This window comes from Phocoena phocoena, chromosome 13, assembly GCF_963924675.1.
Source record: "Phocoena phocoena chromosome 13, mPhoPho1.1, whole genome shotgun sequence".
Lineage (NCBI taxonomy): Eukaryota > Metazoa > Chordata > Mammalia > Artiodactyla > Phocoenidae > Phocoena > Phocoena phocoena.
In genome coordinates, this window is record NC_089231.1 from 83,518,699 (window position 1) to 83,546,611 (window position 27,913).

The following is a 27,913-nucleotide window of genomic DNA, read 5'->3' on the forward strand; positions in this document are numbered from 1 at the left end:
TCCCCGGCTGTACGCCAGGTGGTGCACGTCCATCTTAAGTGGGGCACGTCCACCCCAAAAGGTACATCATCGTCATTTGATGTACCCCAATGGGTGCACGTCCACCCCAAGGGGTACATCATCATCATTTAACAAAAGAGCTACATCGAGTCAAAAAAACCCTTTTTAAATTTTTTTCTCTCTCTTTTCAACTGTGATTCTCAGTTTAGAGCTGTCTGCTGGGATGGCCAGCAACTATTAACTACCAGGGGTGGCGTCTGCCTCCATCTGTTTGTTGTTTGAATGCCAGGAAGTGTTCTCCTTGCCCGGAGTACACAGCAGCCAGAGCAACCGCGCTCACAGTTTAGGAGGGAAAGAGGGAAATAAGTAAGCGAGCACATGGTCACACACCAGGGCGACAGCGCAGAAACAGCCCTTCATTGATTGCTCCATCATTCTCAGGGTCGTGGTGAAGAACGGTTCTTTGCGGGCCGGGATAATGGCTTTTACAGCTCCAGGTAAATCATTCGAGAGCCCCCAGGCCCGGATTTGGAAGAACAAAACGCCAGGAGGGGGTCGGGGGTCGGGGGTCGCGGGTCGCGCCCGACGAGGCCGAGTGGGAACCGGCCTCCTGCGGGGTCTTGCGGCCGCCGAGGTGTCGCGAGAGCCGGGGCTGCCGCTCGGCTACGCAGTAGGCCGAGTGGGCCGGGCGCGTTCCGCGGGGTCGGCGGTTTGGGCGAGGTTGCTTGGGCCAGCGAGGGTGCGGGGCTCCGGGGCTCGGGGCTCGCCCCCGCCGCTCCGGGTAGGCGCGCCGATGGCGTTTCTAGGGTGACGCTGCGCACACCGACTCTCTCCGGGGGCGGAGGAAACACCTATGAACCTTTCGGCCTCCTTCCTGGCCGGGCGCCAGGTGAGCGGCTGATGCTCTGCGCTTCCCGTTTCCGCCGTCGCGTCCCGGGGAGAGAGGAGAGCAGACCGCGGGGACGACGTGCATTGGGGTTATTCAGGAATCGTTTTTGCTTAAAAAATTTAAAACAATACCCAGGACGCAGAAGGAAAACGGAGCGTCACATCAGTTTCCTTACCTTAATGAAAATGGGTTGTTCAGCCCAGGCGCAGAGTCGAGTCGCGAGTACTGGGTGTACATGGGCCTCTGGTGAACTTTAAACTACTGTCTTTAAGGTAGAATTCTTAAAGTAACACTTTTAGTTTTTTTTAATTGAAGTATAGTTGGTTTACAATATTGCGTGAGTTATGGGTATACAGCATAGTGATTTGGTTTTTGGGTTTTGTTTTTTAGTTCTTTATTTCATAGATGGGGACAGTACCATACTTTGGAATGTGACTTACAATATTAATACTAAAATATTGATAATACTAGCTAATGTTTGTTGGTCGTTTATGATAGAACAAAATTATTTTAAGGCAGGACCAGAAAAAGTTAACGAAGTTTTCTCTGTCGCCTGAGCCACTGCTGCCTCCCCTTTGGTGTGTATTGTGTATCTGCATTGTACATTAACTAGATCCTTTTAGAAGACGTAGGAATGCCTGCTTGCCAAAAAAGAAAAAAAAAAGCTATTTTCTCCCGAAGCCAGCAAGGAACTCCTTAGGAGATAACATTCCTTTCTCAATCCTGTAAGGGGTCACTGTGACCCACTACTTGCCTTGTATGCGCAGATCTGCATTGTGTAAAGGTCAATATATTATTTTGATGTATAGCCCTTTGTCTTGAAAGTGTTTGTAACTGTGTTTTGACCTCTTACAGGCAGAACAGTTTTCAGAGCTTTCTGAAAGACTGTCTCCCAGGTTATAATCTTCAGCTTGGCTCAAATAAAGTTTTCCACTTCTTTCTTAGCTTGACTATTGATTAATTTTTAATGACACTTACAATGGTGCCAAGTACTGTGGAGTGCTTTACAGAGATTATCTTGCTTAATCCACACAACTCTAAGAAGTTAAAATGCTGCTATTACCATTTTACAGACAAGGAAATTAAGGCTTAAGGACATTAAGTAACTTACCCAAGGTCTTAGAGCCACTAAGTGGCTAATTCTGGATTCCAACTTAGGTCAGACCAACTTCACTGCACTAGACTTTAAAATGATGTATGCTTAAAAGGAGTTATCGTAGATAATTTTGTTAGGCATGAAAATGGCATCATGGTTATATAAAAACGTTCATTTTTAGAGATGCATACTAAAGTATCTAAGAGTAAAAAGTATTTTTTATCAACAACAAAAAGAAAAAGGAAAATTGAAAGAGATGTCGCCAAATCTTGATAGTGGTAAGAAAGACCTAGGTACTGAGCAAATGGGAGTCTACTGTACTATTCTCTTGTCTTCTGTGTATATTTGAAATTTTGCCTTTACAAAATTTGTTTTCAAGTAGGTATGTTGAGTTTGGATCAGTTACATTTAAACAGTAATTACTTCCTGTTCCCCTTTACTTGACTGCCATAGAACTTCTGGGGCAAGCTCGAGGGATAATATTGTTGACTGATACAAGGAGAGGGTTGACAGCAAAGAAAACAAAATGCAGAAATGGGTTTATTTGTGATTAACCAATGGAGGTTTTACAAATGGTCCCACTCTTTAAGAGTGGTGTAAATGGTGCGACAGAAAGTGATAGAGGCAGAGTGCAGTAGGTGTGAACTTGCTTTAAATATACATAATTTTGACGTCATGTTATAATCAGCGAATAAAACATAATTTAACTACCTTGAATTGGCAGCAAAAGAAGATGTAATTGTTTGGAAAATATGCTTTGGCCGATTTATGTTGATTAGTTTTATCCTGACGTGAAGCCACTTTCTATGTTTAGAACATTGGGTCGGAAGTTGAGATTTCCACTATCGAGAAACAACGGAGAGAGCTACAGCTGCTCATTGGAGAATTAAAAGATCGAGATAGAGAGCTCAATGATATGGTTGCAGTACATCAAAGACAACTTCTTTCATGGGAAGAGGATCGGCAGAAAGTGTTGACTTTGGAAGAACGTTGCAGCAAATTAGAAGGTCAGACATATATGCAGCAGCATCTGTCATGCCAACACGTTAAAAGGGCTCAAGGGTAAGATAGGAACATCTCAACACAATCCCTGCTGCACTGGAGTTTATTTTATTTTATTTTTATTTATTTATTTTTGGCTGAGTTGGGTCTTTGTTGCTGTGTGCAGGCTTTCTCTAGTTGCGGTGAGCGGGGGCTACTCTTGGTTGCCGTGTGCCGTCTTCTCATTGAGGTGGCTTCTCTTGTTGCGGAGCACGGGCCCTAGGCACGTGGGCTTCAGGAGTTGTGGCTCACGGGCTCTAGAGCACAGGCTCGGTAGTTGTGGCGCACGGGCTTAGTTGATCCTCGGCATGTTGGATCTTCCAGGACCAGGGCTCGAACCCATGTCCCCTGCATTGGCAGGCGGATTCTTAAACACTGCGCCACCAGGGAAGTCCCTGGAGTTTATTTTAATTGAAGATAGGACGACATCGTGAACACTTACAACAGAACAAACACAATGTGAATTAAAGTAGGGCAAGCGAAGTACTTAGCTGTAGAAAGAGGGCTGGGCAGCTTCAGTCAACATTGAGTGTCAAGAGTGAACCTGAAGGAAATTAGTTTTGAGCTAAAGCATGAATGAAGATGCCACAGAACTGGCCATTTCTCTTGAACTGACTCAAAGATTTTAAACTTGGTATTGAACTTGATCTCAAATACCTAAAATAGTCATCTTTTAAAATTAGAGCAATCTCAAAAATGGCTTACAAAAATTTCCTTTTGTACCATATTTTAACTATCGTCCCTTTCGTGCTGCCCTAAAGTCTGAATGTTCTGTTGACACTGCATTAATACTAGAATGTGCTAGAGGGGAAAATACTAGATCTGTTTAATAGAAAGACAATGTATCACCTTCTTCTTTACTTATATTACACAAAGGATTCTGTAAATGCGACAATCTAAATATGAGTAATTTTTCCATTTCGTTGATGACCATCTGATTTTATTCTGACCACACCCACCCACATGTAGATACACATAAATGCAGTATTTAATATGATTGTACGTTAGATGCAATATGTCTTATATAATTAATATCTTTTATATAAACATATTAAAGCAAAAGATAACATTATATACAAGCATACCTCGTTTTATTGCACTTTGCAGATATTATGATTTTTAGAAATGGAAGGTTTGTGGCAACCCTGTACTGAGCAAGTCTATCAGCACCATTTTTCCAACACCGTTTGCTCACTTTGTGTCCCTGTGTCATATTTTGGTAATTCTCGTAATATTTCAGACTTTTTCATTATAATTATATTTGTTATGGTCATGTTTGATCAGTAATCTTTGATGTTACTACTACGACTTGCTGAAGGCTCAGATGATGGTTAGCATTTCTTAGCAATAAGTTATTTTTTATTTATTTATTTATTTTGCGATACGCAGGCCTGTCACCGTTGTGGCCTCTCCCGTTGCGGAGCACAGGCTCCGGACGCGCAGGCTCAGCGGCCATGGCTCACGGGCCCAGCCGCTCCGCGGCATGTGGGATCTTCCCGGACCGGGGCACGAACCCGTGTCCCCTGCATCGGCAGGCGGACTCTCAACCACTGCGCCACCAGGAAAGCTCAATATCTGGTTTTAAAATGAGCAAGACACCTGAATAGGCATTTCACGGAACACTGAATGGCCAATAAATGTACAAAAAGTTCTCATTCTCATTAGTAATTAGGGAAATGCAAATTAAGACCATAATGAGACCTTTTTATACTTACCAGACTAGCAAAAAATATCAGGTATTGGTAAAAGTGGGGAGCAAGGGAAGGCTCATTCACTGCTGGTGGGCGTGTTAGCTGGTACAGCTACTTTGGAAAATCATTTGACAGTTCTGGTAAAGTTGAGGATATACATAGCTGTGGCCCAGCATTTCCACTTATAGGAAATCTACTCACCCTTCAATATGCACATGAATTACCTAAGGATCTTGTTAATATGTAGATTGTGATACAATAGGTCTGTGTATCTAACAAGGTCCCCGGTGATGTCCCTGTTGCTGGTCCAAGGGCCACATTTTGAGTAGCGAGGCTCTAGAGGAACTCCTGCAAAAGCACCAAGATGCTTGTAGGAGAATATTTAGAGCAGCATTGTACATCATAGCTGCTAAGTGGAAACAGTCCAAATGACCAGCAGTAGTAGAATGTATAAATACACTGTGGCATGATCATATAATGATATTATACAGCAATGACAGCGCACAAACAGGAGTTACCTGCAGCCACATGGATACATCTCAGGATCATCATCTTTTTTTTATCGTCTGTGCCAGGCAGCTTGTGGGATCTTAGTTCCCCACCCAGGGATCGAGCCAGGCCCTTGGCAGTGAGACCGTGGAGTCCTAACCACTGGGCCACCAGGGAACTCCCAGGATCATAATCTTGAGCAAAAAAAGCAAACAGAAGAATTCATAGAGTATAATGCCATTTACATATGGTTCAAATTAAACTGTTCTTCGGGATGTGGTCATAGATAGTAAAACTATAATAAAAAACAAGGAAATGAGTAAGATCAGGACGGTGGTTAGGAAGGTGGGAAATTGGAGAGATTGTGCTCAGGAAGTGACGTACAGGGCCTTCTGGGTTGCTGCTGGTGTTCTGTTTCTTGACTAAGGTACAATATCGTGCATTTCATAATAAAAGCATTTAAAAGAAGTATGAACCTTTAACCATGTGTTTTGAAAATAATGCATTTTCAGCTTCACATCTGACCACAAGTAAGTTATTGATGAAATCTCCCTCAGGTGAACTACATAAAAGAACTGAAATAATCAGGTCACTCATAAAGAAAGTAAAAACCCTCGAATCGAATCAGATTGCATGCCAGAGTACTCTTCAAAAGACTCAACTACAGCTTCAAGAAATGGCCCAAAAGGCAACCCATTCCACTCTCCTCTCTGAAGACCTTGAGGTTGGTTTTGTTTGGGTTTTTTTTTTGCTTTTTTTCTTTTGCGGTATGCGGGCCTCTCACTGCTGTGGCTTCTCCCATTGCGGAGCACAGGCTCCGGACGCGCAGGCTCAGCGGCCATGGCTCACGGGCCCAGCCGCTCTGCGGCATGTGGGATCTTCCCGGGCCAGGGCACGAACCCGTGTCCCCCGCATCGGCAGGCGGACTCTCAACCACTGTGCCACCAGGGAAGCCCTTGAGGTTGGTTTTGAGATAAGCTTCCCTAGCCCAAATTCTGTTTGTGTTTCAGTTATTGAAAAATTAGGTTTAAATATTTCCATTAAAAATGCATGTGCGTGTGTATGAAAGTATATCCATCCATCCATCATCATAGTTTTGTGTTCATTGTGGGGCTTTGGTTAGCTGCCAGTGCTATCTTGTCTTGGAGATGAAGCTTCATTACAGCCCTTTTCTAACTGTTAAGCCATCTGTTTGGTAGCATCTATCATTTTATCAACAATGGGTCCTTTCTCAGATTCTGAGATCCGTATCATCAAGTAGCTGCACGTTATGCTTTCTGAATAACTGTGTAAGCTGATGAAACAAATATCTGTATCACGTTAGTGGCATATTGGGAATAAAATCTGTAAGAGTGATTTTTCAGTTTTCATTTCTAGCTGGTGAGTCATCATATCTTTTGAGCTCCTGCTTTTTGAGAGACGCAGTGAGAAAGCCTTTTTTGTTCTTATAGCCTTCATATTCTTGTTTCATAATGGTATCAGTATAGATCTTGGTAATATAGTGAGTCTTAATAACTCATAATAATTGTATAGATTTTATGTCTAAAATTTTTTTCAGATTACTCTTCTAGACAGTTTCTAGCTATAAAATAAGTGAAAACTGTTCTGGAATCTCTTGATATGTTGAATTAAAAAATGGGAGCGTGTTGGTCAGCTTGGGTTGCCATCACAAAGTACCATAGACTGCGCAGAAATTTCTTTCCTCACAGTTCTGTAGGTCAGAAGTCCAAGATCAAGGTGCCGGCCTGGTCAGTTTCTGGTGAGGGCTCTCTTCTTGGCTTGTAAATGGTCACCTTCTTACTGTGTCCTCATGTGGCAGGGAGAGAGACAGTACATGAGCAAGCTCTCTGGTGTCTTATGAGGACACGGATGCCATCATGAGGGCCCCACTCTCATGACCTCATCTAAACCTAATTACTTCTCAAAGGCTCCACCCCCAAACACCATCACATTACAGGTTAGGGCTTCATAGGGCTTCAACATGTGCATTTGGGCGGGGGGGGGGTTGCAATTCAGTCCATAGCAGGAAGATTTTTTTTTTTAATGAATAAACTTTAATTTTTAGAGCAGTTTTAGGTGCATAGCAAAATTGGGTGGAATGTACAGAGATTTCTCATAGACCCTGCCCTCTCCCCCAGCCAGCCTCCTCCACTGTGGACATTCTGCATCATAGTAGTACATTTGTTGCAATCAGTGAATCTACACTGACACATCATTGCCGCCCAAAGTCCATAGTTTACATTAGGGTTCACTCTTGGTGTTGTGTGTTCTGTGGGTTTTGACAAATAATGACCTGCATCCACCATTGTAATGTCATACAGAAGTAGTTTCAGTGCCCTAAAAACCCTCTCTGCTCTGGTCCCTCCTTCTCTGCCATAACCCCTGGCAACCATTGATCTCTTTACTCTCTCCAGAGTTTTGCCTTTTCCAGAATGTCATAGAGTTGGAATCATACAATATGTAGCCTTTTCAGATTGGCTTCTTTCACTTAGTAACATGCATTTAAGTTTCCTCCATGAAGATATCTTTTAAAAAGCCTGATTATTCTTTTTTTCCCAACCAATAAACACATTATGTACACAATAATTATATCAAATCTAGATCTCTGGGTAAAAAAAAAAACAAAAAACCCTGAAAAGTGGGAATACCCCAATATGAGGTTATTTCAACATAGAGTAAAGATGCACCAAAGTTCATTAATGCTACTTTGTTTCAGCAAAGGAAGTCTCTTGCTAATCCAGTTTTCATTCTTGCCAACCTGGAAGTATTCATTAAAGACCATTAGGAAGTAGACATGTTTATAAACGTAACTGATAGAATTCAGTAGGGCAAAACTCAAGTACTCAGAAGATGCTGGGGATAATGGGGAAATAGATATTTGTGTTCCTTTTTGATGACTGCTTAACTTAGCCCACTTTGTTACTAAAAAAGCTAAACAGAGAAAAAAACGAAACAGAAGAATGAGCACAGATTGTGGCTGGTGAGAGTAATGAAAGCTTTTAAATGACTCAATTAGTATTTTGTGTTGTCCCTCGTAGGCTAGAAACGAAAATCTCAGCAACACATTAGTGGAACTTTCTGCTCAAGTGGGACAATTACAAGCTCGAGAACAGGCTCTCACCACCATGATAAAGCTGAAGGTAATGCAAAATCACGATACTTCCACTTGCCAGGCACTTTGTAGCTGATAGAGTACAGCAATGTACATTAAGTTCCTGAAGTCCCACAGCGACTCAGATAGGTTGAGCTATCGATGTTGCTCTCTTTTTTTAAATTCTGGTTTTAGAAATGAGGGAAACAAGTCTAAAATGATGCCCCCAAGGCCCTGAGAGGAGGCAGGACTGCACTGTGGGTCTCTGTCTCCAAGGCCCATTCCATGGTCCAGCATGCCTGCACTCAGCTGGTTTCTTCTGAGGTATCCATTACTGGGTCTCATGAAGTCATTAGCTATCAAATTGCTTGTTAATATGTTTTTTTTTAATTAATTTATTTTTGGCTGCGTTGGGTCTCCGTTGCTGCGCACGGGCTTTCTCCAGTTGGGGCAGGCGGGGGCTACTCTTCGTTGCGGTGCACAGGCTTCTCATTGCAGTGGCTTCTCTTGTTGCAGAGCATGGGCTCTAGGTGCACAGGCTTCAGTAGTTGCAGCATGCGGGCTCAGTAGTTGTGGCTCGCAGGCTCCAGAGTGCGGGCTCAGTAGTTGTGGCCCACAGGCTTAGTTGCTCTGCAGCATGTGGGATCTTCCCGGACCAGGACTCGAACCTCTGTCCCCTGCATTGGCAGGTGGATTCTTAACCACTGTGCCACCAGGGAAGCCCGTTAATATGTTTCTAATTGAGGAGAAAACTTAGCAGTCAAGTAGTTGATGTAGTCACGAACATGCCATAAACAGTGATTGATAAAGTCTCTTCTATATGGTAACACATGTGTTGGACAGCAGGTGACTAGAGGAGTGATTCTGGTATAATGGGACACTCATGCTAATTCATATGTGATTTTTCCCAGCACATAAATGTTTTTGAGTGATCAGGGACAAACTTTCATAAAATTAAAAAGAAAATATTAAAATCTACAGAATTGTCTTTAATCAAGTAGTGACCAGTTTCCTGGCTTCAACAACCCCTACAGTGTCCATCATAGCAAACTCCTGGTGAAGCTGAAAAGGATTGCCTGACTGATGTGTCTGCAGTGGCGTTTGCTAAACTGTGTTCTTGTACTTAACAGGACTACTGTTTCTTTTTTTTCTTTTTTTTTTTTTTTTGTGGTACGTGGGCCTCTCACTGTTGTGGCCGCTTCCGTTGTGGAGCACAGGTTCCGGACACGCAGGCTCAGCAGCCATGGCTCACGGGCCCAGCTGCTCTGCGGCATGTGGGATCTTCCCGGACCGGGGCATGAACCCGTGTCCCCTGCATCGGCAGGCAGACTCCCAACCACTGCGCCACCAGGGAAGCCCAGGACTACTGTTTCTTTGCTACTGGTCTGATCGCAGAGTTCCATCGGTTTTTGAATGGTCTGCCCAAATCCTATTTTTCCCATAAGTCCTAACGTGAGATGGGCAGACTGTGAAGTATTTTAGGCACGCATATAGGATGCTATCGCAGAAACCTTTGTCCTTAAGCAAAGGTAAAACCTGCTAGTAATAGTTATTCCACATGAGTGATGGGGGAGTACTTTTGCTTATTATTTTTATACTTTCAGGTGTTATTTGAATTGCTTTTCAACAAGCACATAGACACCTTTTATGTAATTAAAATAACCACCTCAACAATAAGAGGTTCTGAATTGGGTAGGTTTGGGATAAGGTCTTGGTGTCTGTCATTTTAACAAGCTGAAAAGAAGGGGAGGAAGAGAGAGCCTATGGGATTTATCTGTAATGCAGAGAAGAAGCCCCCTCAAGGGCCACCAGCCTTCCTATTGCTATTACAATTTCATACGTAATCAAATGTTTGCTTCTAAACTTTCTGAGACAGTAAACTATGGTGGTGTGTGCATGGTTTCAGGGGCAGCCGGCTAAGTTCAAATCGGAACTCCATCACTAACCAGTTGTATAACTGTGGCCACTTTACTGTCGAGTCCTCTGTCACGTGGGGAGTAACAATAGTCCCTGCCTCAGAGAGTTACCGTGAGGATTAAATGGGGTAACACATGCAAAGTGCTTGGAATGAAACCGGGTACACGAGATCTTTTTTTTTTTTTTTTAATTCTTTTTGGGGTATAGTTGACTTACAATGTTGTATTAGTTTCAGGTGCACAGCAAAGTGAATCAGTTATACATATACCCACTCTTTGTTTTTCGATTCTTTTCCCATATAGGTCATTACAGAGTATTGAGTAGAGTTCCCTGTGCTATAAGCAGGCTCTTACTCATTCTCTATTTTATATATAGTAGTTTGTATATGTCAATCCCAATTTATCCCTCTCCCACAATGAGATCTTAGTAAGTGTAGTGTTTCCTTATTGTTTAGTTGGAATTTTAAAATCTTATGTAACAGTTTTCAAATTTGGTTTGTAGGACAAAGATATTATCGAGGCAGTCAATCACATTGCTGACTGCTCGGGTAAATTTAAATTGTTAGAGCATGCCTTACGCGATGCTAAGATGGTGGAGACCTGTATTGTGAAAGAAAAGCAAGATTATAAGCAGAAATTGAAGGCGCTTAAGATTGAAGTCAATAAGCTGAAAGGTAAGGAAGAGGCATAAATTTAAGCCTTTTATCTTGGGAATATATTTCTTCATTTGGGTTCACTTAATCTCATAGCTGAGAGTAGGTCTGTTGTTAGCTTTAGGTCCTACCCTGAGATGTTCATTTCATTTGTATAGAATTATGCTGCGATTTTTTTGTGTTACAAGATAAATAACAGAGTTGGGGTAAACTGCCTCATGCGTTCTATTTTAAAAATAATCCTGCCTTTGCTGTACCAGTTATCTATTGCTACTATACGCTTTGTAGCAACCAATGACAGTATCTCAGTGGCATGCAACCATGAGCATCTGAGAAGCTCATGTATCTGGAAGCCACACGGGAATTGGCTGATCTCCGTTTGGCCCAGCTGAGCGGCTCCCCTGGGGCATCTTCTCCTCCCCGGTCGGCTAGCCTGGGCATTTCTTCCCACAGTGAAGGCAGAAGCTTAAGAGAAGCAGAAAGATGGGAGGACCCACATATACCATCACTTCCCCCTCATTCTGTGGCCAAAGCGAGTCACGTGGCTGAACCCCGAGTCAGGCAGTCCCCTGTGGGAGGATTTACAAGAAATCGAGGGAGGAACGCAGGGAGGGGTGAGGAGTTACCACGAACAACACAAACTCCCACAGTGGCTTTTTGGTGCGTGTTTTATTTTGGGGGGAATTCCTTTTGTGTCCTCCTGTTCTATTTGCATTCTCACAGTAACCCCACAGTTTATTTTTCTACTACTTGAAGTTTTCTAATGAAACGAAGGCTGGGTATGCCAGATAGGTTAGTGCTATGTACTGGAATATGGGTCTAGGTGATGGAGTAAAAATTTATATTTGTCTGCAGAGGATGTGGCCTTTCCCCACTGTGGGCGGGGGAAGCTGTTGGATGGAGGCGCTATCCAGATCTTAAATCTGCACCCAGACTGTCCCATTTATAAGTGGTCATCACGTTAGACACGAAGACTGACTCCTGCCGTGGAACGAGCAAACTTAGAATGACAGAGCCGTGCGGTGGTGTAATTGCTCCACCTCTGTCCCTGGTGGAATCCCTCATGAGGCAGGGAATTGCTGTTCAAATTGTGAAAGGCTATTGGGGCAGGTTTAATTTAAAAAACTCCACCTCCTAAAATCTTGTTCTTATGATGCCCTGACTTGTGGTCAGTCGTAATTTTGTCTCCATTTGTAGCTTCAGCTAAAATCATAATCATACTATAAGCCCCTTGACAGCAGGGACGGACTCTGTCTTCTCTTTTTTTGGATCCACAGTTAATAGCACAGCTCCTGGGGTACATTGTAGGCATTCGATAAGTATTTATTGAATGCTGTATTTACCTAGGTAAGATTTAAAGTAAAAAGAAGTCTGTTTTTATCAACTTTTATGTCTTATTTTATAAATTCAATATTTATTACAAAAATAAACGCAGCATCATGGATAGTGGACTAGAGAGTGAGGGAAAGAGACTCATTTGGTTTGGGTGCACTGGGAAGGCGTCTTTGAAGAGAACATTAGAGCTGAAACTTGGATGATGGGAAGAACCAGTCGTGCAAAGATCTGGGCCAGGACCTTCCAGGCAGAAGAAAGAGCAAATGCAAAAGCCCTGGTGTGGGTTTTGAGGTTGGGGCCAGTGTAAGGAACAGATTGAAAGGGCAGGGCCAGGCTGTGCAGGCCTTAAGGTAATGAGTTTGGATTTCCTCCTAAGTGTAGCACAAGGGCTTTTAACAGAGAAGTGACGCCAGCAGATGGCCCTGATTGCTCCGTGGACAGTAGGCTGCAAAGGGAGAGGCAGGGTTCGAGCAGGGAGACGGTGGAAGCCTTGGCCAGGGTCACTGCTGGGGGTGCAGTGAGATGTTAGATGAGGGACATATTTTGGCTGTAGATCCAACAGGACTTCATATTATTTGGAAGTGGGTGCTAAGGACATGAGAGGTATTCACAGTGTATATTCTTCTAGGAACTAGTATTTATTTGAGGACTTTTTTTTCCCTTCTATTTGTGAAGAGGATCTAAATGAAAAGACAACAGAAAATAATGGACAACGAGAAGAGATCATTCGCCTCAAGCAAGAGAAAAGTTGCCTGCATGATGAATTGGTTTTTACTGGTAAAAATAGACAATTAGTTTAAGTAACCTGAACGTTCTACGATACTACCATGATGGGCTAAATGAATTGTACCTCTCTCAAAATACTTCATGTATTTAATTAATTTATTTTAACAGCCTTTGAGAAATGAGGAGGGACCAGGCAGGGAATTTTAAAGCTGTTATCGTGCCTCCCAGTTCACTCTGTTTCCTCTTCTGTAAAATGAGGAGCTGCTCTCCCTTCTAGCTTGAGTGCATGACTATGCTAGCTCACTAGACATAGTACTTGTGCTTAAAAATTCAATAAGAAAGAATCTTATGAGCCAAGCATTTGCAAATACTAGATAAAAATTAGGAATTCGACATTTTTTCAATTTTGCAAATAGATCACCTGTAGTTATTACAGTTGGAAAATACTCATGTGTTTTGTTACATCAGTACGACCGCAAAATAATAATGTTGGGGATGAATTTTTCATGACTTAAAAGCAAGTTTGTCAATAAGGTGTAACTTAGGCCCCCTTCTGATAAACATAAAAGTGGCACTCCCCACTCTCCCTCACCGCCATGTTCTCCTACGCTCTAACCCCAGCCCACCCCAGTGTGTCAGAGTTTCTAGCCTCTCCTTTCTCTGCTCCCAACTGAGAATCACTGATATTTAGAGCTTATCTATATATGGCCCTGACAGCCAAGAAGATTTTGTTAGACTTTAATTTTGGTGGTTTGTATGAAGAAAATCATAGGTTTGGAGGTAAAGTTCCAAACAGAAATTAAATGAACTGGGACTTCCCTGGAGATCCAGTGGTTAGGACTCCGCGCTTCCACTGCAGGGGGCGGCAGGTTCGATCCCTGGTCAGGGAACTAAGATCCTGTGTGCCATGTGGTATGGTCAAAAGAAAAAAGAACTTAATTAACTAAGTGAACATGTTTGCGTCTACTCGTACCTACCCTCAATGTCCTTCCTGCTAGGAAGAGACTACATTTCTATAAGTTAAAGGGCAGAATACAGTATTATATTACATTTTTTTCAAATAAAATGAAATTCTTAATTTTAATCTCATGGGATTAAAGATTGGGGAAATGCAGTTTCCCACCACTAGAGGTCACTATTTCCATTATTTCTAGGATTCCTGTGTCTCAAAGTAATTATGTCTTACATTGTTACAGATACTTACATAAAGATATACATATATTTGTACATCTACACAAAGATATACATATGTTTGTAGCTTTATAGTTGAATTCCCGCAATCTTTGGATCAGCATCTGTGTGCCAGTCACTCTGCTAGTGACTAAAAAGCTCATAGGCCCAAAGAGAGTTTAGTGCTCTACAGATGCCGTGAATAAAATGTGCGAGGTCAGAGGAAGGAAAAACATTTACAGAACATTTTAATAATCTCCTTTTTTTTGGTTCATCTGTTTTTACTCATATGTTCTATTATGTATTACTAGGTAAAGTATATGTAACTTGTTAGATAATACTCTAATAAATCCATTTTATGAAATATTTTTTTATCCTTTTCTAAGCTGATTTCTTAAATATCTTTTCAATTCGTACCACTGTCTCAGAACAATTTTTATATGTTTAAATTATAAAAGTGAATTAAAGCCTGAAAAGAATTTTTAAAGGCTTAACATGATAATATGCTCTCAGGTGTCATGGCTAAAAATTAACACATTTTATTCAAGGTTGGAAGATGTCTTAAAAACGTACCTTTAAGTTCAAAACTTCTTTTTCCTTTTGTTGAAGATGAAGTTCTTCACATAGGCTTAGAGACATGTTTCATTTGTACATATTGCTTATAAGAAGTCTGCAAATAAAACAATGATACTAGTTTACATTTCTGTGGCCCCGCGAGTCCCATAAACAGGGCCCTGTGAGATTGAGTGAAGGTCTCCCAGGCAGTGAAAGGCACAGAAGCTTGATCAGAATTTGGCAGGTCCAGACGTCAGCACCCTTTCCTTTGTGCTGTCTTCCTTAGGCTGCCCGCTCAGGCAGGTGTCAGCAGAGCTCCATACCTGTGTGTCTTCAGTGACCAACTTGTGAAATAGGCGGACTCGCTCCACTTTGACCCCAGATAACCCAGCCACGTAGGAAAGTATCAGATCTAAGGAAACAATTCTATTTCGTGCAACAGTAGATTATTCTGAAGTCAGATTAAGGCAGTATTGAAATATATTTAAAATTATCCTTGAATGCCAAATAAAGTAGCTGGCTTTTGTTTAGGGGCCCTGCTGTGTCCAAAACAAGTATCTCTGAGTGCTGGGAATGCACCCAGCGTGTGATCATGCTGTTAATGGAAGAGATGGGTAGAGCTGAGAGCAGCCAGAGTCCCAGATGCCCTGAGGGCATCACTTCCATCCGGAAAGAGCTACTGTTTTACTGTTTTCTTTGTGCATAGAGTTGAATTCACATAAACTAAATGCGACTCTACATAAACATTGCAAGTGCACTACTTTTATAGGCTTTTGTTATGGTGTTGACTCACCTAATGCAAAGAAATAAATTCAGAATTGAAGAGACGTAAGTTTTAAACCCGACGCCGTGGCTTTCACTGTGCCACGAGGCACGGTTCTCAATTCTGTGCATGAGGATTACCTTTAAAAGTAAAATGAGGGCTTCCCTGGTGGCGCAGTGGTTGAGAGTCCGCCTGCCGATGCAGGGGACGCGGGTTCATGCCCCAGTCCGGGAAGATCCCACATGCCGCGGAGCTGCTGGGCCCGTGAGCCATGGCCGCTGAGCCTGCGCGTCCGGAGCCTGTGCTCCGCAACGGGAGAGGCCACAACAGTGAGAGGCCCGCGTACCGCAAAAAAAAAAAAAAAAAAAAAGTAAGATGATGCGGGACTTCCCCGGCGGTCCAGTGGTTAGGACTTTGCCTTCCAGTGCAGGGGGTGAGGGTTCGATCCTTGGTCGGGGAGCTAGGATCCCACATACCTCGTGGCCAAAAGGCCAAGTCATAGAACAGAAGCAATATTGTGGCAAATTCAATAAAGACTTTAAAAATGGTCCACATCGGACTTCCCTGGTGGCACAGTGGTTAAGAATTCCCCTGCCAATGCAAGGGACACGGGTTTGATCCCTGGTCTGGAAAGACGCCACATGCCACGGAGCAACTAAGCCCGTGCGCCACAACTACTTAGCCTGCACTCTAGGCCTGTGAGCCACAGCTACTGAGCCCATGTGCCACAACTACTGAAGCCTGCGTGCCTAGAGCCCGTGCTCCACAAGAGAAGCCACCACACTGAGAAGCCCGCACACCGCAACGAAGAGTAGCCCCCTCTCACCACAACCAGAGAAAAACGCACGTGCAGCACTGAAGACCCAATGCAGCCCCAAATAAATAAATACATAAAAATTTTAATGGTCCATATCAAAAAAAATCTTAAAAAAAAAAAGATGATGCTGCAGACCCATATCAGAAGGGCTGAGCATTAAGCGCGTTTGGCTAGGAGGTGGTGGCTTTCATAGATCCCTCCTCACGCTGTATTCCGCCTGGTCCCCGGTGACCGCCAGCAGACACTTTGCAGAAAAGCTGTCCAGGTAGAGTTGCTGTCTCCAGCAAAGCTCATGCCTTTGTCCTTAAATGGTTTCTGTGACGCTCCAAATGTAAAGCGATAATAATATTTGTATTCTTTTTCATCCATGAGAAAAATGACGTGGAAAAGGTGCTTTGTTAATAAACCGTAGAAGTTGTACATTTTGATTTAGGCTGCACCTGATTTACTCAAAACCGCTTCATGTATTAATAATTAGAGGGTCATTTTATGCATTGAGCTTGACCTTCTTATAAAGGTAGTGGGTTTTTTTAGGCGAGACATTTGTTGTTGATCTGTCGCTTCTATGTGAATGAAATTATTTCCCCTTAAGCATACATAATATTAATATTTTTTTCCCATACAAGTCTTCGTATAGCACTTTAGATCTTTCCTTTCTGGGGGTTCTCATCTGCCAAGTTCTGAAACTTTTCAAAATACTGATTTCTCATACCCCAACTCTAGTAGCAGCAAAGTGTCTGTGTTTCAGCAGAATGTTTATGGTCTTTGTAAAAGAATGAAGATTAAAAAAAAAAAAAAAAAAAACCTCTGTTCTTTTTGTGCTAGAAAATTGAGTGTAATACTATGTATATTAAAGAAAATTCTGAATCTTAATTACCCATCAGGTAAAGAGTTTTCAAGAAAAAGAAAGTCTGTAAAGGAGTGCTGGACTTTCATGAAAATGGAAAGACAAGTTTGTCTACCTATGGGGTCACCTCATAGGTCCGGATATCTTCAGTTTTTGCTCAGTGAGAATACATACAAGTGGCCCGATTGTGAGATTATATCAGATTGACTTACATACTGGTGAAAATAGTGATTTTTTTTTTCTTTTTTTGCCCCTTGTAATGTTAGGTTTTTTTCTGTTGGTAAAGGTAATATGCTGTTTGGATTTTTACAAGGAAAATGCATTTGTAAGTTACCTGTGTAATGTGAATAAGTAAGTAAAGAGTAAAGTAATATGTATTAAATTTAGAGATTTAGAAACCACCCCCTCAAAAAAAAAAAAGGAAAATAATTGTCATTAATCCTTCCGTCTAAGAAATAACTTGATACTTCCTTCAGCATGCTTGCTCTCAGCCTTTTTCTATGCACATCTACACACAGACACACACATGTAATTTAAGCAGGCAGTTGATACAGTTTTGAATACCTTTTTGACTTAACATTAATTATATTGTGAAAGTTTTCAAATTTGGTGAAGGATCTAGTCAGAATCACTGATGAAAGCTCTTTCCAGCCATCCATTTTGCAGTTTTAAAATTCAGGAAGCGGGGGGGCAAAAGTTAGCTGCGCATAAAATTGTTGGAAATGAAGAGGTTTGTGTTGATATGGGCTGGTGAAAATCGTTTTAATACTATTTGTTCTTAAATAGTAGAGAGAGACAAAAGGAAAGACGAGTTACTGGATATCGCAAAGTCAAAGCAAGAACGCGTGAGCGCAGAGCTGCATAATCTGAGACAGGTAGGCTCCCACTTACCTTCTCTGTTAGGTGGGAAACGCTTATAAACAAGCATCAAACTAGGAAAAGCGTGTGCCCAGTGATTCTGTTTATGATGCGTTTGGAATCCCGACTACATGAAAGGTGTATCACATTAACCTAGCAGATAGGGTCTTGCTTATGGTAATTCAAGGTTAGGAGACCAGTTACATTAACAAATCTCAGTGCTAACATAGGAAAAATAAAAGCACACGTATTCAGCCTAGTTCTTTAGTCACTGTCTGATCTGTTTTGGCATTTCAAAGTGCCAGTTGTTGGCTCAGTTTAGCTTTCTTGTTACGCTTTATTTTGATTTATCAATATCTATGGCAGATGTACATAAAACAACAGCGTGACCTGCAGTTTCTTAATTTCAATGTGGAAAGTTCTCAGGAATTAATACAGATATATGACTCAAAGGTGGAGGAATCAAAGGCCCTGGAATCCAGGTAATCTTAGTATGATGCTATTAATATGATCTTATATGTTATTCCATCGTTCAGTCAGTATTCGTTAAGTACCTGCTGTGGGCCAGTACTTAACTGCTGTTTGGTAGGTAGTAGGGAATAAATGTATGTGACCTAATCCTGGGTTGTAGTGAGAATTTTAGGCATGATCTTAATTTAACCATTTGATTAAATGCATTAAACACATTATTTGTGTGTTTGTTGTGTAGAAGGCTTGGAGCTAAAGTAGAAATTACAGAGATGAATCATTCATTCATTCATTCAGCATTCAGTATTTTAGGCACGGGCTAGGAATAGGGAAAAGGAAGATATATTGGGCATAGTACTTGCTTAAAATAATGTCAAAGAATGGTATAAATAACTGCAGTAGAAGTTCAGCTGAGGGTGATCTCTGCTCTCAGCCTGATTTTCCCGTTTTCCTTGTTAATAGGGGGAGACGTCTACTCCTACCTGTAAAAGGCAGTGTGTGAATTAAATTGGTTTCTGTAAAATTAAGATATAAATATATGAGGTCTGGTTTAATTTAACAAGCATACAACTGCCCCACAGTTAAATTGAGTCCACTTTTACAAGCAGAAATGGTACAGGGAGTCATGGAAAGGAACAGGAATTCAGGGAGTTCCCCGTCACCGCACACAGGAGCAGAAGCTGGGCTGGATGACGCAGCTCCTTTCCCCGGAGCGTGGAGTTCAGGATGGGGGTGGTCAGAGTTGCAGGGAGGGATGTAAGGAGCAGCTGTTGCTACAGACAGTAGAACTGGGGACTCACCCACACTTTGCTGCATTTGCTGTACTCTTCTTCGAGGTCTTTTGCTGGGGGTTGTTGCACCATTGCTCTGTATCCCAGCTGTGGCTGCTACTCGTAAACACCAGACCAACCCAGCGACCTCTTGCAGGCAGAAGCCCCTAACCTATTGGCTCTTTCTCCTTTTTGCACTGCATTTCTCCTGGAAGGTACCTGGGCTGGATGATTGAGGTTATTCTTTAAGAACATAAAGTGGCTTATCCCAGTCTAGAAGGAGGGATCAGGATCATACAGATTAGAACACCTGAACAGGTGTGACATGAAAAACTTGGACAATTTATTAGAAGGCTTATCACAATGATTTTTATTTTATGCACATGTGGTGTCACTTTTACCTTAGACCAGTTTTCAGTATATAGCTACATAGGCATCCAGCAGATAAATGGGAGGGTCATGAATGCAGTCTGGTGAACACATTCGGCACTTGCCAGTTTATCGTTGTACCTTGACTCTCCATTGCCTTTCAATCCTGACTTTATGTCTATTTAACTGCAAATTAGGAAGAGAAATAACAGATCAATCAACGAGTATTTACAGAACACTTAGTGTATGTTAAAGGCCGTCTTAGGTTCCAGGAGGATTAAAAATGCTTCTACATGTGAACAAAAACCTTAAGAATCTTTTTTTTTTTTTGCGGTACGCGGGCTTCTCACTGCTGTGGCCTCTCCCGTTGCGGAGCGCAGGCTCAGCGGCCATGACTCATGGGCCCAGCCGCTCCGCGGCATGTGGGATCTTCCCAGACCGGGGCACGAACCCGTGTCCCCTGCATCGGCAGGCGGACTCTCAACCACTGCGCCACCAGGGAAGCCCCTTAAGAATCTTTTGACAAAACCTTTATATGTATGAAACAGTGAATGATATAGTTATAATAGGAAATTCGCTATCTGATTAATTAGATATATATTAATATATACAGTAAGATAATGATTTGCAGTATGGAGAGTCAGTGCAGTGGACATTAAGGATGGGAAGAGGGGAGTGGGTGTGGTGGTCGGCAAGACTTCCTGGAAGAGGTTGGGCTAAAATTGGGCTCCGAAGAATATAAAAATTCTACCTCATATTTTCAACTCAGACAAATGGGTCTTGCTAGGGTTTAGCTCAGCTGATGAGGTTTGAGTGAAATATTTAGAACGACAGTATCAAGTGTATCTTATAACTTCCGTTTTTTGTAATGCCACCATAGCAGAGAAATGTGTTTATCAGACCTTGAAAATAACCACCTAAAAGTCGATTTTAAGAGGGAGAAAAATCAGAAGTCACTGATTAAGGACCAAAAATTTGAGACCACGTTGGTTCAGCAAAATAAGTCAGACGAGAACTCTTATGATGTATGCAAAGAGAAGAAACTACAGGTTAATACTTCATTTGGGGGAAAAAGTGTAATTGCTATCTCATCTCTACTTGCAAAAGACTTAGTGGAGAAACAAAAGTCTTGGTCTCTGGGAGGAAAAATCCAGACTGAACCCGAAAACAAAAGTACATTTTGCAAGATCCACGCAAAATCACCAAAAGGTAATGGAGTTGGGATTCAGAATGAAGAGAAACAACTCTCGGAAACATCAACATCTGTAGCCGATGAAAAGTGGCATGACGTCAGCCTTTACCTGGGCCTGGCCAACTGTTCTGGTTCAAAACAACCAGAAAAGCTAGATGTCAAATGTCAAGATCACCTGGAAAGGTCTGGAGTCTCATGTTGCCATAAAAGCGAAGCCTGTCTGGATGAAAGCGACATGTGGGGATCCAAGTGCTGCCACCCGAGTGACTTCATGATCGAAGCTCCAGGCCACATGTCTGACGTGGAATGGATGAGCATCTTCAAGCCTTCCAAAGTGCAGAGAACCGTGCGCCACAAATCGGTGTGCACTTGTTCGGAAAGTGCCAGTGGAACCAAATACAACTCCTCCACAAGGTGAGTCTTGTTTCATGTTTGTGAACACCCAGGGAACCTACTTACTGTTCTGAGAAATATAAAAGGGCTGCAGTAGCCACTTCATGCCAACTGTGAAACGGAAAGCAGTGTTTACAAACCGTTTCCTCTTTTCATCACAGGGTAGGCTGTTGAGGTTTTGATTGCACAGAGGCTGTATTGGATTCCAGTGAGAAGTTTGTGCCTAGGACAGCTTCTGAGGCAAAAGTTTTGCTTAAAAACAAAGCCAGTTGTCATGAGCTGAGCAAACATGTTTTATTTTAAAACAAACGGGGAGGTCACTTTACAGGGTAGAATGCGGCTGTGGAGCATTCCTCAGCCAGGATCCTTTTGAATCGATAAGCCGTTTCTTTCATGTCCAGATTACATTCCCTAGACCCCAGATAAGACATTCTTTTTGCCCCCATTGGCTTATTTACACATCCAGCTGCTTTGGCCTTTGTGTTCACTTTACATTTCCCAAACTTTGTTACTTTTAAAAATCATGCAGGGGAAAGAATATTTGTATTTAATAAGCTGGTAACAGTTACTGGTTTCTTTTTTTCCAGTTTTATTGAGATATAACTGGCACGCAGCACGGTATACATTTAAGGTGTTCGGCATAATGATTGCACTGCATCAGGAAATGATGACCACAGTAGGTTTAGTGAACATCCATCATCTCATAGAGACACAAAGTAAAAGAAAAAGAAAAAAATATATTTTTTCCTTGTGATGAGAACTCTTAGGATTTACTTTCTCAACAACTTTTTTTTTTTTTTTTTTTTTGTGGTACGTGGGCCTCTCACTGACGAGGCCTCTCCCGTTGCAGAGCACAGGTTCCGGACGCCCAGGCTCAGCGGCCATGGCTCACGGGCCCAGCCGCTCCGCGGCATGTGAGATCTTCCCGGACCGGGGCACGAATCCGTGTCCCCCTGCATCGGCAGGCGGACTCTCAACCACTGCGCCACCAGGGAAGCCCTCAACAACTTTTATATATAACCTACAGCAGTGTTAATTACATTAATCCTACTGTACGTGAAATCCCTAGTGCTTATGTATCTCATAACTGCAAGTTTGTGCCTTTTGACCACCCTTATCCAACTGGTTTTTTTAAGAGAAAAAAAATGGATTAGTTTCTGGCATAGGCTGCATTTTTCAGGCTCATCTTACTGTTCAAATTGCTGAATCTTGTAATGAGTTGAGGGGTGCTACACTAACGTCTGCTATTGTTAAAGCAAACCTAGCTCTTTGATCTTAAATTACAGAAAGGATGAAGCCTCTGTTTTGAGAGCCTTATTTTAATCAGCACATTGACTTTCATAGGACTCTATGATTAAACTTCCCTCCTGGTATTTTCATTGTTTAGACTATCGTTTGGCCCTTTTAGAAGCCTGAGTCGCTTAAAAATCATACAGTTATTCTGTCAACAAAAACTGGTTTTTACACTAAATATTATCTATTCATATTTGGTTTTTAAAGATCATCTTAGATAATTGCAAGTACCAGGAGGGCACAACTTCCTATTTTTCACTGTTGAACAAGAACACGCATATATTAAGGGAAAAGCTTGTGTTAAGTCGTTTTAAGAGCAGAGCGGACACATATTAAACTTAGTGTATGAAAGAAAATCAAAGACAATTTCAGAGTTTTCTTTCAAGGCCCTTTTGACCTCCGTGGCTTGAAATGATTCAAGTGACTTCTCGTCCTGCCAGCAGAGGCCAAGGCATCGCATGACAAACGCGTGATTAAGTGGAAAAGATAATGATGTTTTCCTGTTTTTCCTTAGATTATACGAGCTTGTGTACCTACTTCATCACCTGACTAAAATGGTCACATTTATACCACCGTTCCATTTGCCGCGCAGGGGTTTACGTGTGGAGGGGGCAGCCGCCGCGGCCTGCTCTGCCTGCCTCACGGGGCCTGTGGGAGGAGGAGGTTTCCAGGGCCTCTTGCTCTCAGCTCTGCTTTGAGCCCGGTGTTAACAACGCACCAGAAACTTAGCTGCGCGTGTCTGCTCTCTAACTACTGAGACCCTATGGAAGAATCAGGGACCCACAACAGTGCCATTCTGCTTTCACAGAAGGACTCGCAAAAGACCATTAACAAAAATCAGTCTCACAAACCAAAAACCTAGAACCTTCCAATGTTTAACCTTACGCTGTATTCATTTTTTTTCCTCTTTTGGATGATCTCGTCTCTCACACCTTCTTTTCTTTGCTTTTTTTTTTGTGGGTGTGGGGAGGAGGGCAATTCTCTCTTCTGTAGTTACCCTTTAACGAGGAATTTGGTCTCTAATGTTCTATTCAGACTTGAGCTTCATCATCAGAAAAGAAAACATTTTTTTTTTTTGTCCTGTTGAGATACTTTCAAGTATAACAGTACTGGTGACATGTGTCTGCTCTTGTTTCAAGATGCCTGTTTTTGTTTTGGTTTTATTATTCACAGTGAGCTGATTGCCAGCCAGCAGTCCCACTGTTTGGGTTCTTCAAAATCTGCCTTAAGAGAGGATGAGAAGTTGATAGAGACGGAGTCCTCTTCTGATAAAAAGAACTCATCTAAGATTTTGTTAGTCAACGAAGATGCAGCATTGCCCAGTGAAAAGGTTTGTATTTCGCTTAGAAATACCCAGCTTATTCAAGCAAGACTTCTCCCCAGCATACTTTTTTTTTTTTGCTGTACGCGGGCCTCTCACTGTTTTGGCCTCTCCCATTGCGGAGCACAGGCCCCGGACACGCAGGCCCAGCGGCCGTGGCCCACGGGCCCAGCCGCTCCGCGGCATGTGAGCTCCTCCCGGACCGGGGCACGAACCCGTGTCCCCTGCATCTGCAGGCGGACTCCCAACCACTGCGCCACCAGGGAGGCCCTCCCAGCACACTTTTAATTCCCCTAGAGCACTACTGTTAGTGTGCTTAATTTTGGCTATTCTTCAGGTTTTTTTTTTTAATTATAGAACTTTAATTTATATTACTTAACTGAAGTCATAATTATTTACCTTCTCTTTTTCTTTAAATATCCTATAGATAACTTCAGGTAGGATGTCCCTCAGGCCCTCCAGGTGACTGATCTATCTGTTTTTAATAAATATTTTAAACATATAGAAAATGAAAAATACAAGTAACTATGTACTTACGTTCGGATTTAACACGTTGACATTTTGCCATGTTTGCTTTATTTTTCAACTTGTGAAATAAATAAAATGTTACAGATAAAGGGTAAGTTCATGTGCCATTCTGCCTGTGCCTACCCTCTACCCCCACCAGTTAACCACTACCCTGAAGTTGCATCCATGCTTGCTTTATGCTTTTATGTTTTACAGAAAAGTGTATACTTAAGGGCAGGAATAGAGACGCAGACGTAGAGAACAGATGTGTGTACACAGCGCGGGGGGAGAGGGGGATGAATTGGGAGATTGGGATTGACATATATACACTACCACGTGTAAAACAGATAGCTAGTGGGCACCTGCCATATAGCACAGGGAAGCTCAGCTCAGTGCTCTGTGGTGACCTAGATGCGGGGGGGAGGGGAGGGGTGGGGGGGAGGGAGGGAGGCCCAGGAGGGAGGGAGGTCCAAGAGGGAGGGGACATATGTATACACATAGCTGATTCACTTCATTGTACAGCAGAAACTGACACAACGTTGTAAAGCAACTCTACCCCAATTTTTTTTAAAATTGCATACTATTGCTTTGTTTAAACTGTACGTGAATGGTAAACTGCCGTCTGTATCCTTTCTGATGTGATTTTCCAGCTTTGTCAGTGTTTTGTGACCTTCATCTGTGCTGACACCGTGGACCTATAGCCTCTTCATTTTGGTTGTTGCTTGATGTGTGAGCCAGTGATTGAATAAACCGTAGTCTGTCCACGGCCCTACAGACAGGCAGTGAGGTTGTGTCTACAGTGTCATTATTGTGGATGAGCCAGTGTTTCCAACATGAATGGGGTCCCCCTTGCAGGTGGTTCGTAAAGAAAAGAAGTTCAAGTAAACTTAGTTATTTTTGGTGTGATTTTGGGAAGATATCCGGGAAGATGAGTTGGGTTCAAATCCCGGTTTTGCTTTGTCTTAGCTCAGTGATGTTAGTCCAGTTATTTAATTTCTTTGAGCCTCGGTTTCTTCGCCTGCAAATGTGCAGTTATAACATCACAGTTGCTTGGTTTAAAGGGGATATTGGAGGGCCTGGTCCCTAAAGGGTATTTGATGACTATTAGTTCTCTTTGTTCAAAACTGACTGCACCAAGTGTTGACTAGGATCCGGTGCACCTGGGACTTTTGTTCACTGATGGTGGGAATGTAAATGGTAGAGCCACTCTAGAAAACACTTGGGTACTTTCTATTAAAAAACTACTTAAAAAAAAATTAAATATACACCTACCATATGACCCAGCTGTTCTACTCCTAGAGAAATGGAAACATACGTCCACAGAAATATTAAAGCAGCTTTATTTGCACTCGCTAAAAAAACTGGAAACAACCCAAATATACTGCAGTAGGTGAATAGATAAAACTGTGGTATATCCATACAATGGAGTACTTCTCAGCAATAAAAAGGAATGAACTATTTATACACATACAGCATAGGTAAATCTCAAGATAATTACGCTGAGTGAAAGAAGCCAGACAGACAAAAGTATGTAATACATCTATATAAAACTCTAGAAGATGCAAACTAATCTCTGGTGACTGGAAGCAGATCAGTAGTTGTCTGGGAATGGCAAGGAGGCACTCACAGAGGCAGGAATTCCAAAGGGCCAAAGGCGTGATAAATGCGACCCGTATTCATTGTGGGGATGGCTTCATGGGTGTGTACTCATGTACACATGTATGTAGGAAGTCATCAGATTGTACACTTAATTAGTTATTTTTGGGTGCGTTGGGTCTGTTGCTGCGCGCGGGTTTTCTCTAGTTGTGTCGAGCAGGGGCTACTCTTCGTTGTGGTGTGCGGGCTTCTCATGGCAGTGGCTTCTCTTGTTGTGGAGCACAGGCTCTAGGCGTGCGGGCTTCAGTAGTTGTGGCATGTGGGCTCAGTAGTTGTGGCTCGCCGGCTCTAGAGCGCAGGCTCAGTAGTTGTGGCGCACGGGCTTAGCTGCTCCGTGGCATGTGGGATCTTCCCAGACCAGGGATCAAACCCATGTCCCCTGCATTGGCAAGTGGATTCTTAACCACTGTGCCACCAGAGAAGCCCCTGTACACTTAATTGTACAGTTAATTGTTATGTCCACTGTGGAAAACTCACAGATTGTACACTGTGGAAAACTTTTTACACAAAGTTGAAAATTAAATAAGAATAAACAAACTAAGGCATATTTCCACTTATTTTTAAAAGCTAACAAGACTTTAGTGTTAAAGTTGCATTTTTTAAGTATTTTGACCTGGTAATTACAGCCTTGGCAAGTTGATTTAAGAGAGGTAAACAATGCCTAGGATTCTTTTATCACATGGATGTTACTTAATTAGTTGTAGTAAGTTCTGTTTAAGTCAAATTATTTAGCAAAGTAGGTTCTAAGAAATAAATGGAATTTGGTTCTTCTAGTGTTTAATGCCCTGCTTTGATATGTAATACCTAAAGTCAAACATTGGGCTTCCCTGGTGGCGCAGTGGTTGAGAGTCCGCCTGCCGATGCAGGGGACACAGGTTCGTGCCCCAGTCCGGGAGGATCCCACATGCCGCGGAGCGGCTGGGCCCGTGAGCCATGGCCGCTGAGCCTGCGCGTCCGGAGCCTGTGCTCCGCAACGGAGAGACCACGGCAGTGAGATGCCCGGGTACCGCAAAAACAAAGCAAAACAAAACGAAAAATAAAGTCAAACATTAATGAACAGTTAACATTTGTGTTTGTTACATTGTACTTGTAAACATAAACAATGAAAAGTGCTTCTTGATTTCATGAATGCTGGAATTGTGTTGCTTTCCCAGGATGATTTTTCTCCCACAAGCAAGCTTCAGCGTTTGCTGGCAGAATCCCGTCAGATGGTTACAGATCTGGAGCTGAGCACTCTGCTCCCCATCAGCTCCGAGAATCTCAGCAGCAGCGCCAAAAATGTACGTGGTTCCTTTTCTTTTGACCCCATCTGTAGTATGCAAACACTCCAGTCGTTGTGCACACACGTCCCTTTCTGTTAGAATGAAAGGGGAGGAGGTAGCAGGCTGGGTTTAAGGAGAAAGAGAAAGTCATACTCAGATGTCGCCACACTCAGACTTCCTCTTTCCAGTTACCTGGGCACATGCACGTACATTCTGGGGGATTTTTAAAAAATATTTTATTGTAGAAGATTTCAAATACAGATGTAGAAAGAATACTTCCAATCACAGAGCTTCAGTAACCATCAGCTTTCTGCTGTTTTGTTTCATCTTCCCCCATCCATACCTGTTTTCTCCTGAAACTTTTTTTTTTTTTTTTTTTTTTTTTTTTTTGCGGTCCGTGGGCCTCTCACTGCTCTGGCCTCTCCCGTTGCAGAGCACAGGCTCCGGACGCGCAGGCTCAGCGGCCATGGCTCACGGGCCCAGCCGCTCCGTGGCATGTGGGATCTTCCCGGACCGGGGCACGAACCCGTGTCCCCTGCATCGGCAGGCGGACTTTCAACCACTGCGCCACCAGGGAAGCCCCCAGCCTTGATTTTGTCGGTCCATTTGATTTTAGCCATTCTAGTAGATCTGAAATGGCATCTCGTTGCCATTGAATAATTTGCATTTTCCTGATAACCTAATGATGTGCATCTTCATGTGCTCTTTGGCCCTTCATATGTCTTCTTCTGTGCAGTGTCTTTAA

The 27,913-nt window shown here is 42.6% G+C and overlaps 1 protein-coding gene across 1 annotated transcript; it reads left to right on the top strand.

Moving 5' to 3' along the window:
- Positions 1 to 853: 853 nt before the first annotated feature.
- CCDC62 (coiled-coil domain containing 62) lies at positions 854 to 27,913 on the top strand. Its single transcript, XM_065889537.1, has 12 exons — positions 854 to 889; positions 2,800 to 2,992; positions 5,764 to 5,930; positions 8,245 to 8,346; positions 10,716 to 10,887; positions 12,877 to 12,978; positions 17,866 to 17,954; positions 18,304 to 18,419; positions 20,425 to 21,150; positions 23,596 to 23,756; positions 27,017 to 27,186; positions 27,905 to 27,913. The coding sequence occupies exons 1-12, from the start codon at positions 854 to 856 to the stop codon at positions 27,911 to 27,913; spliced, it is 2,043 nt and encodes a 680-aa protein (XP_065745609.1).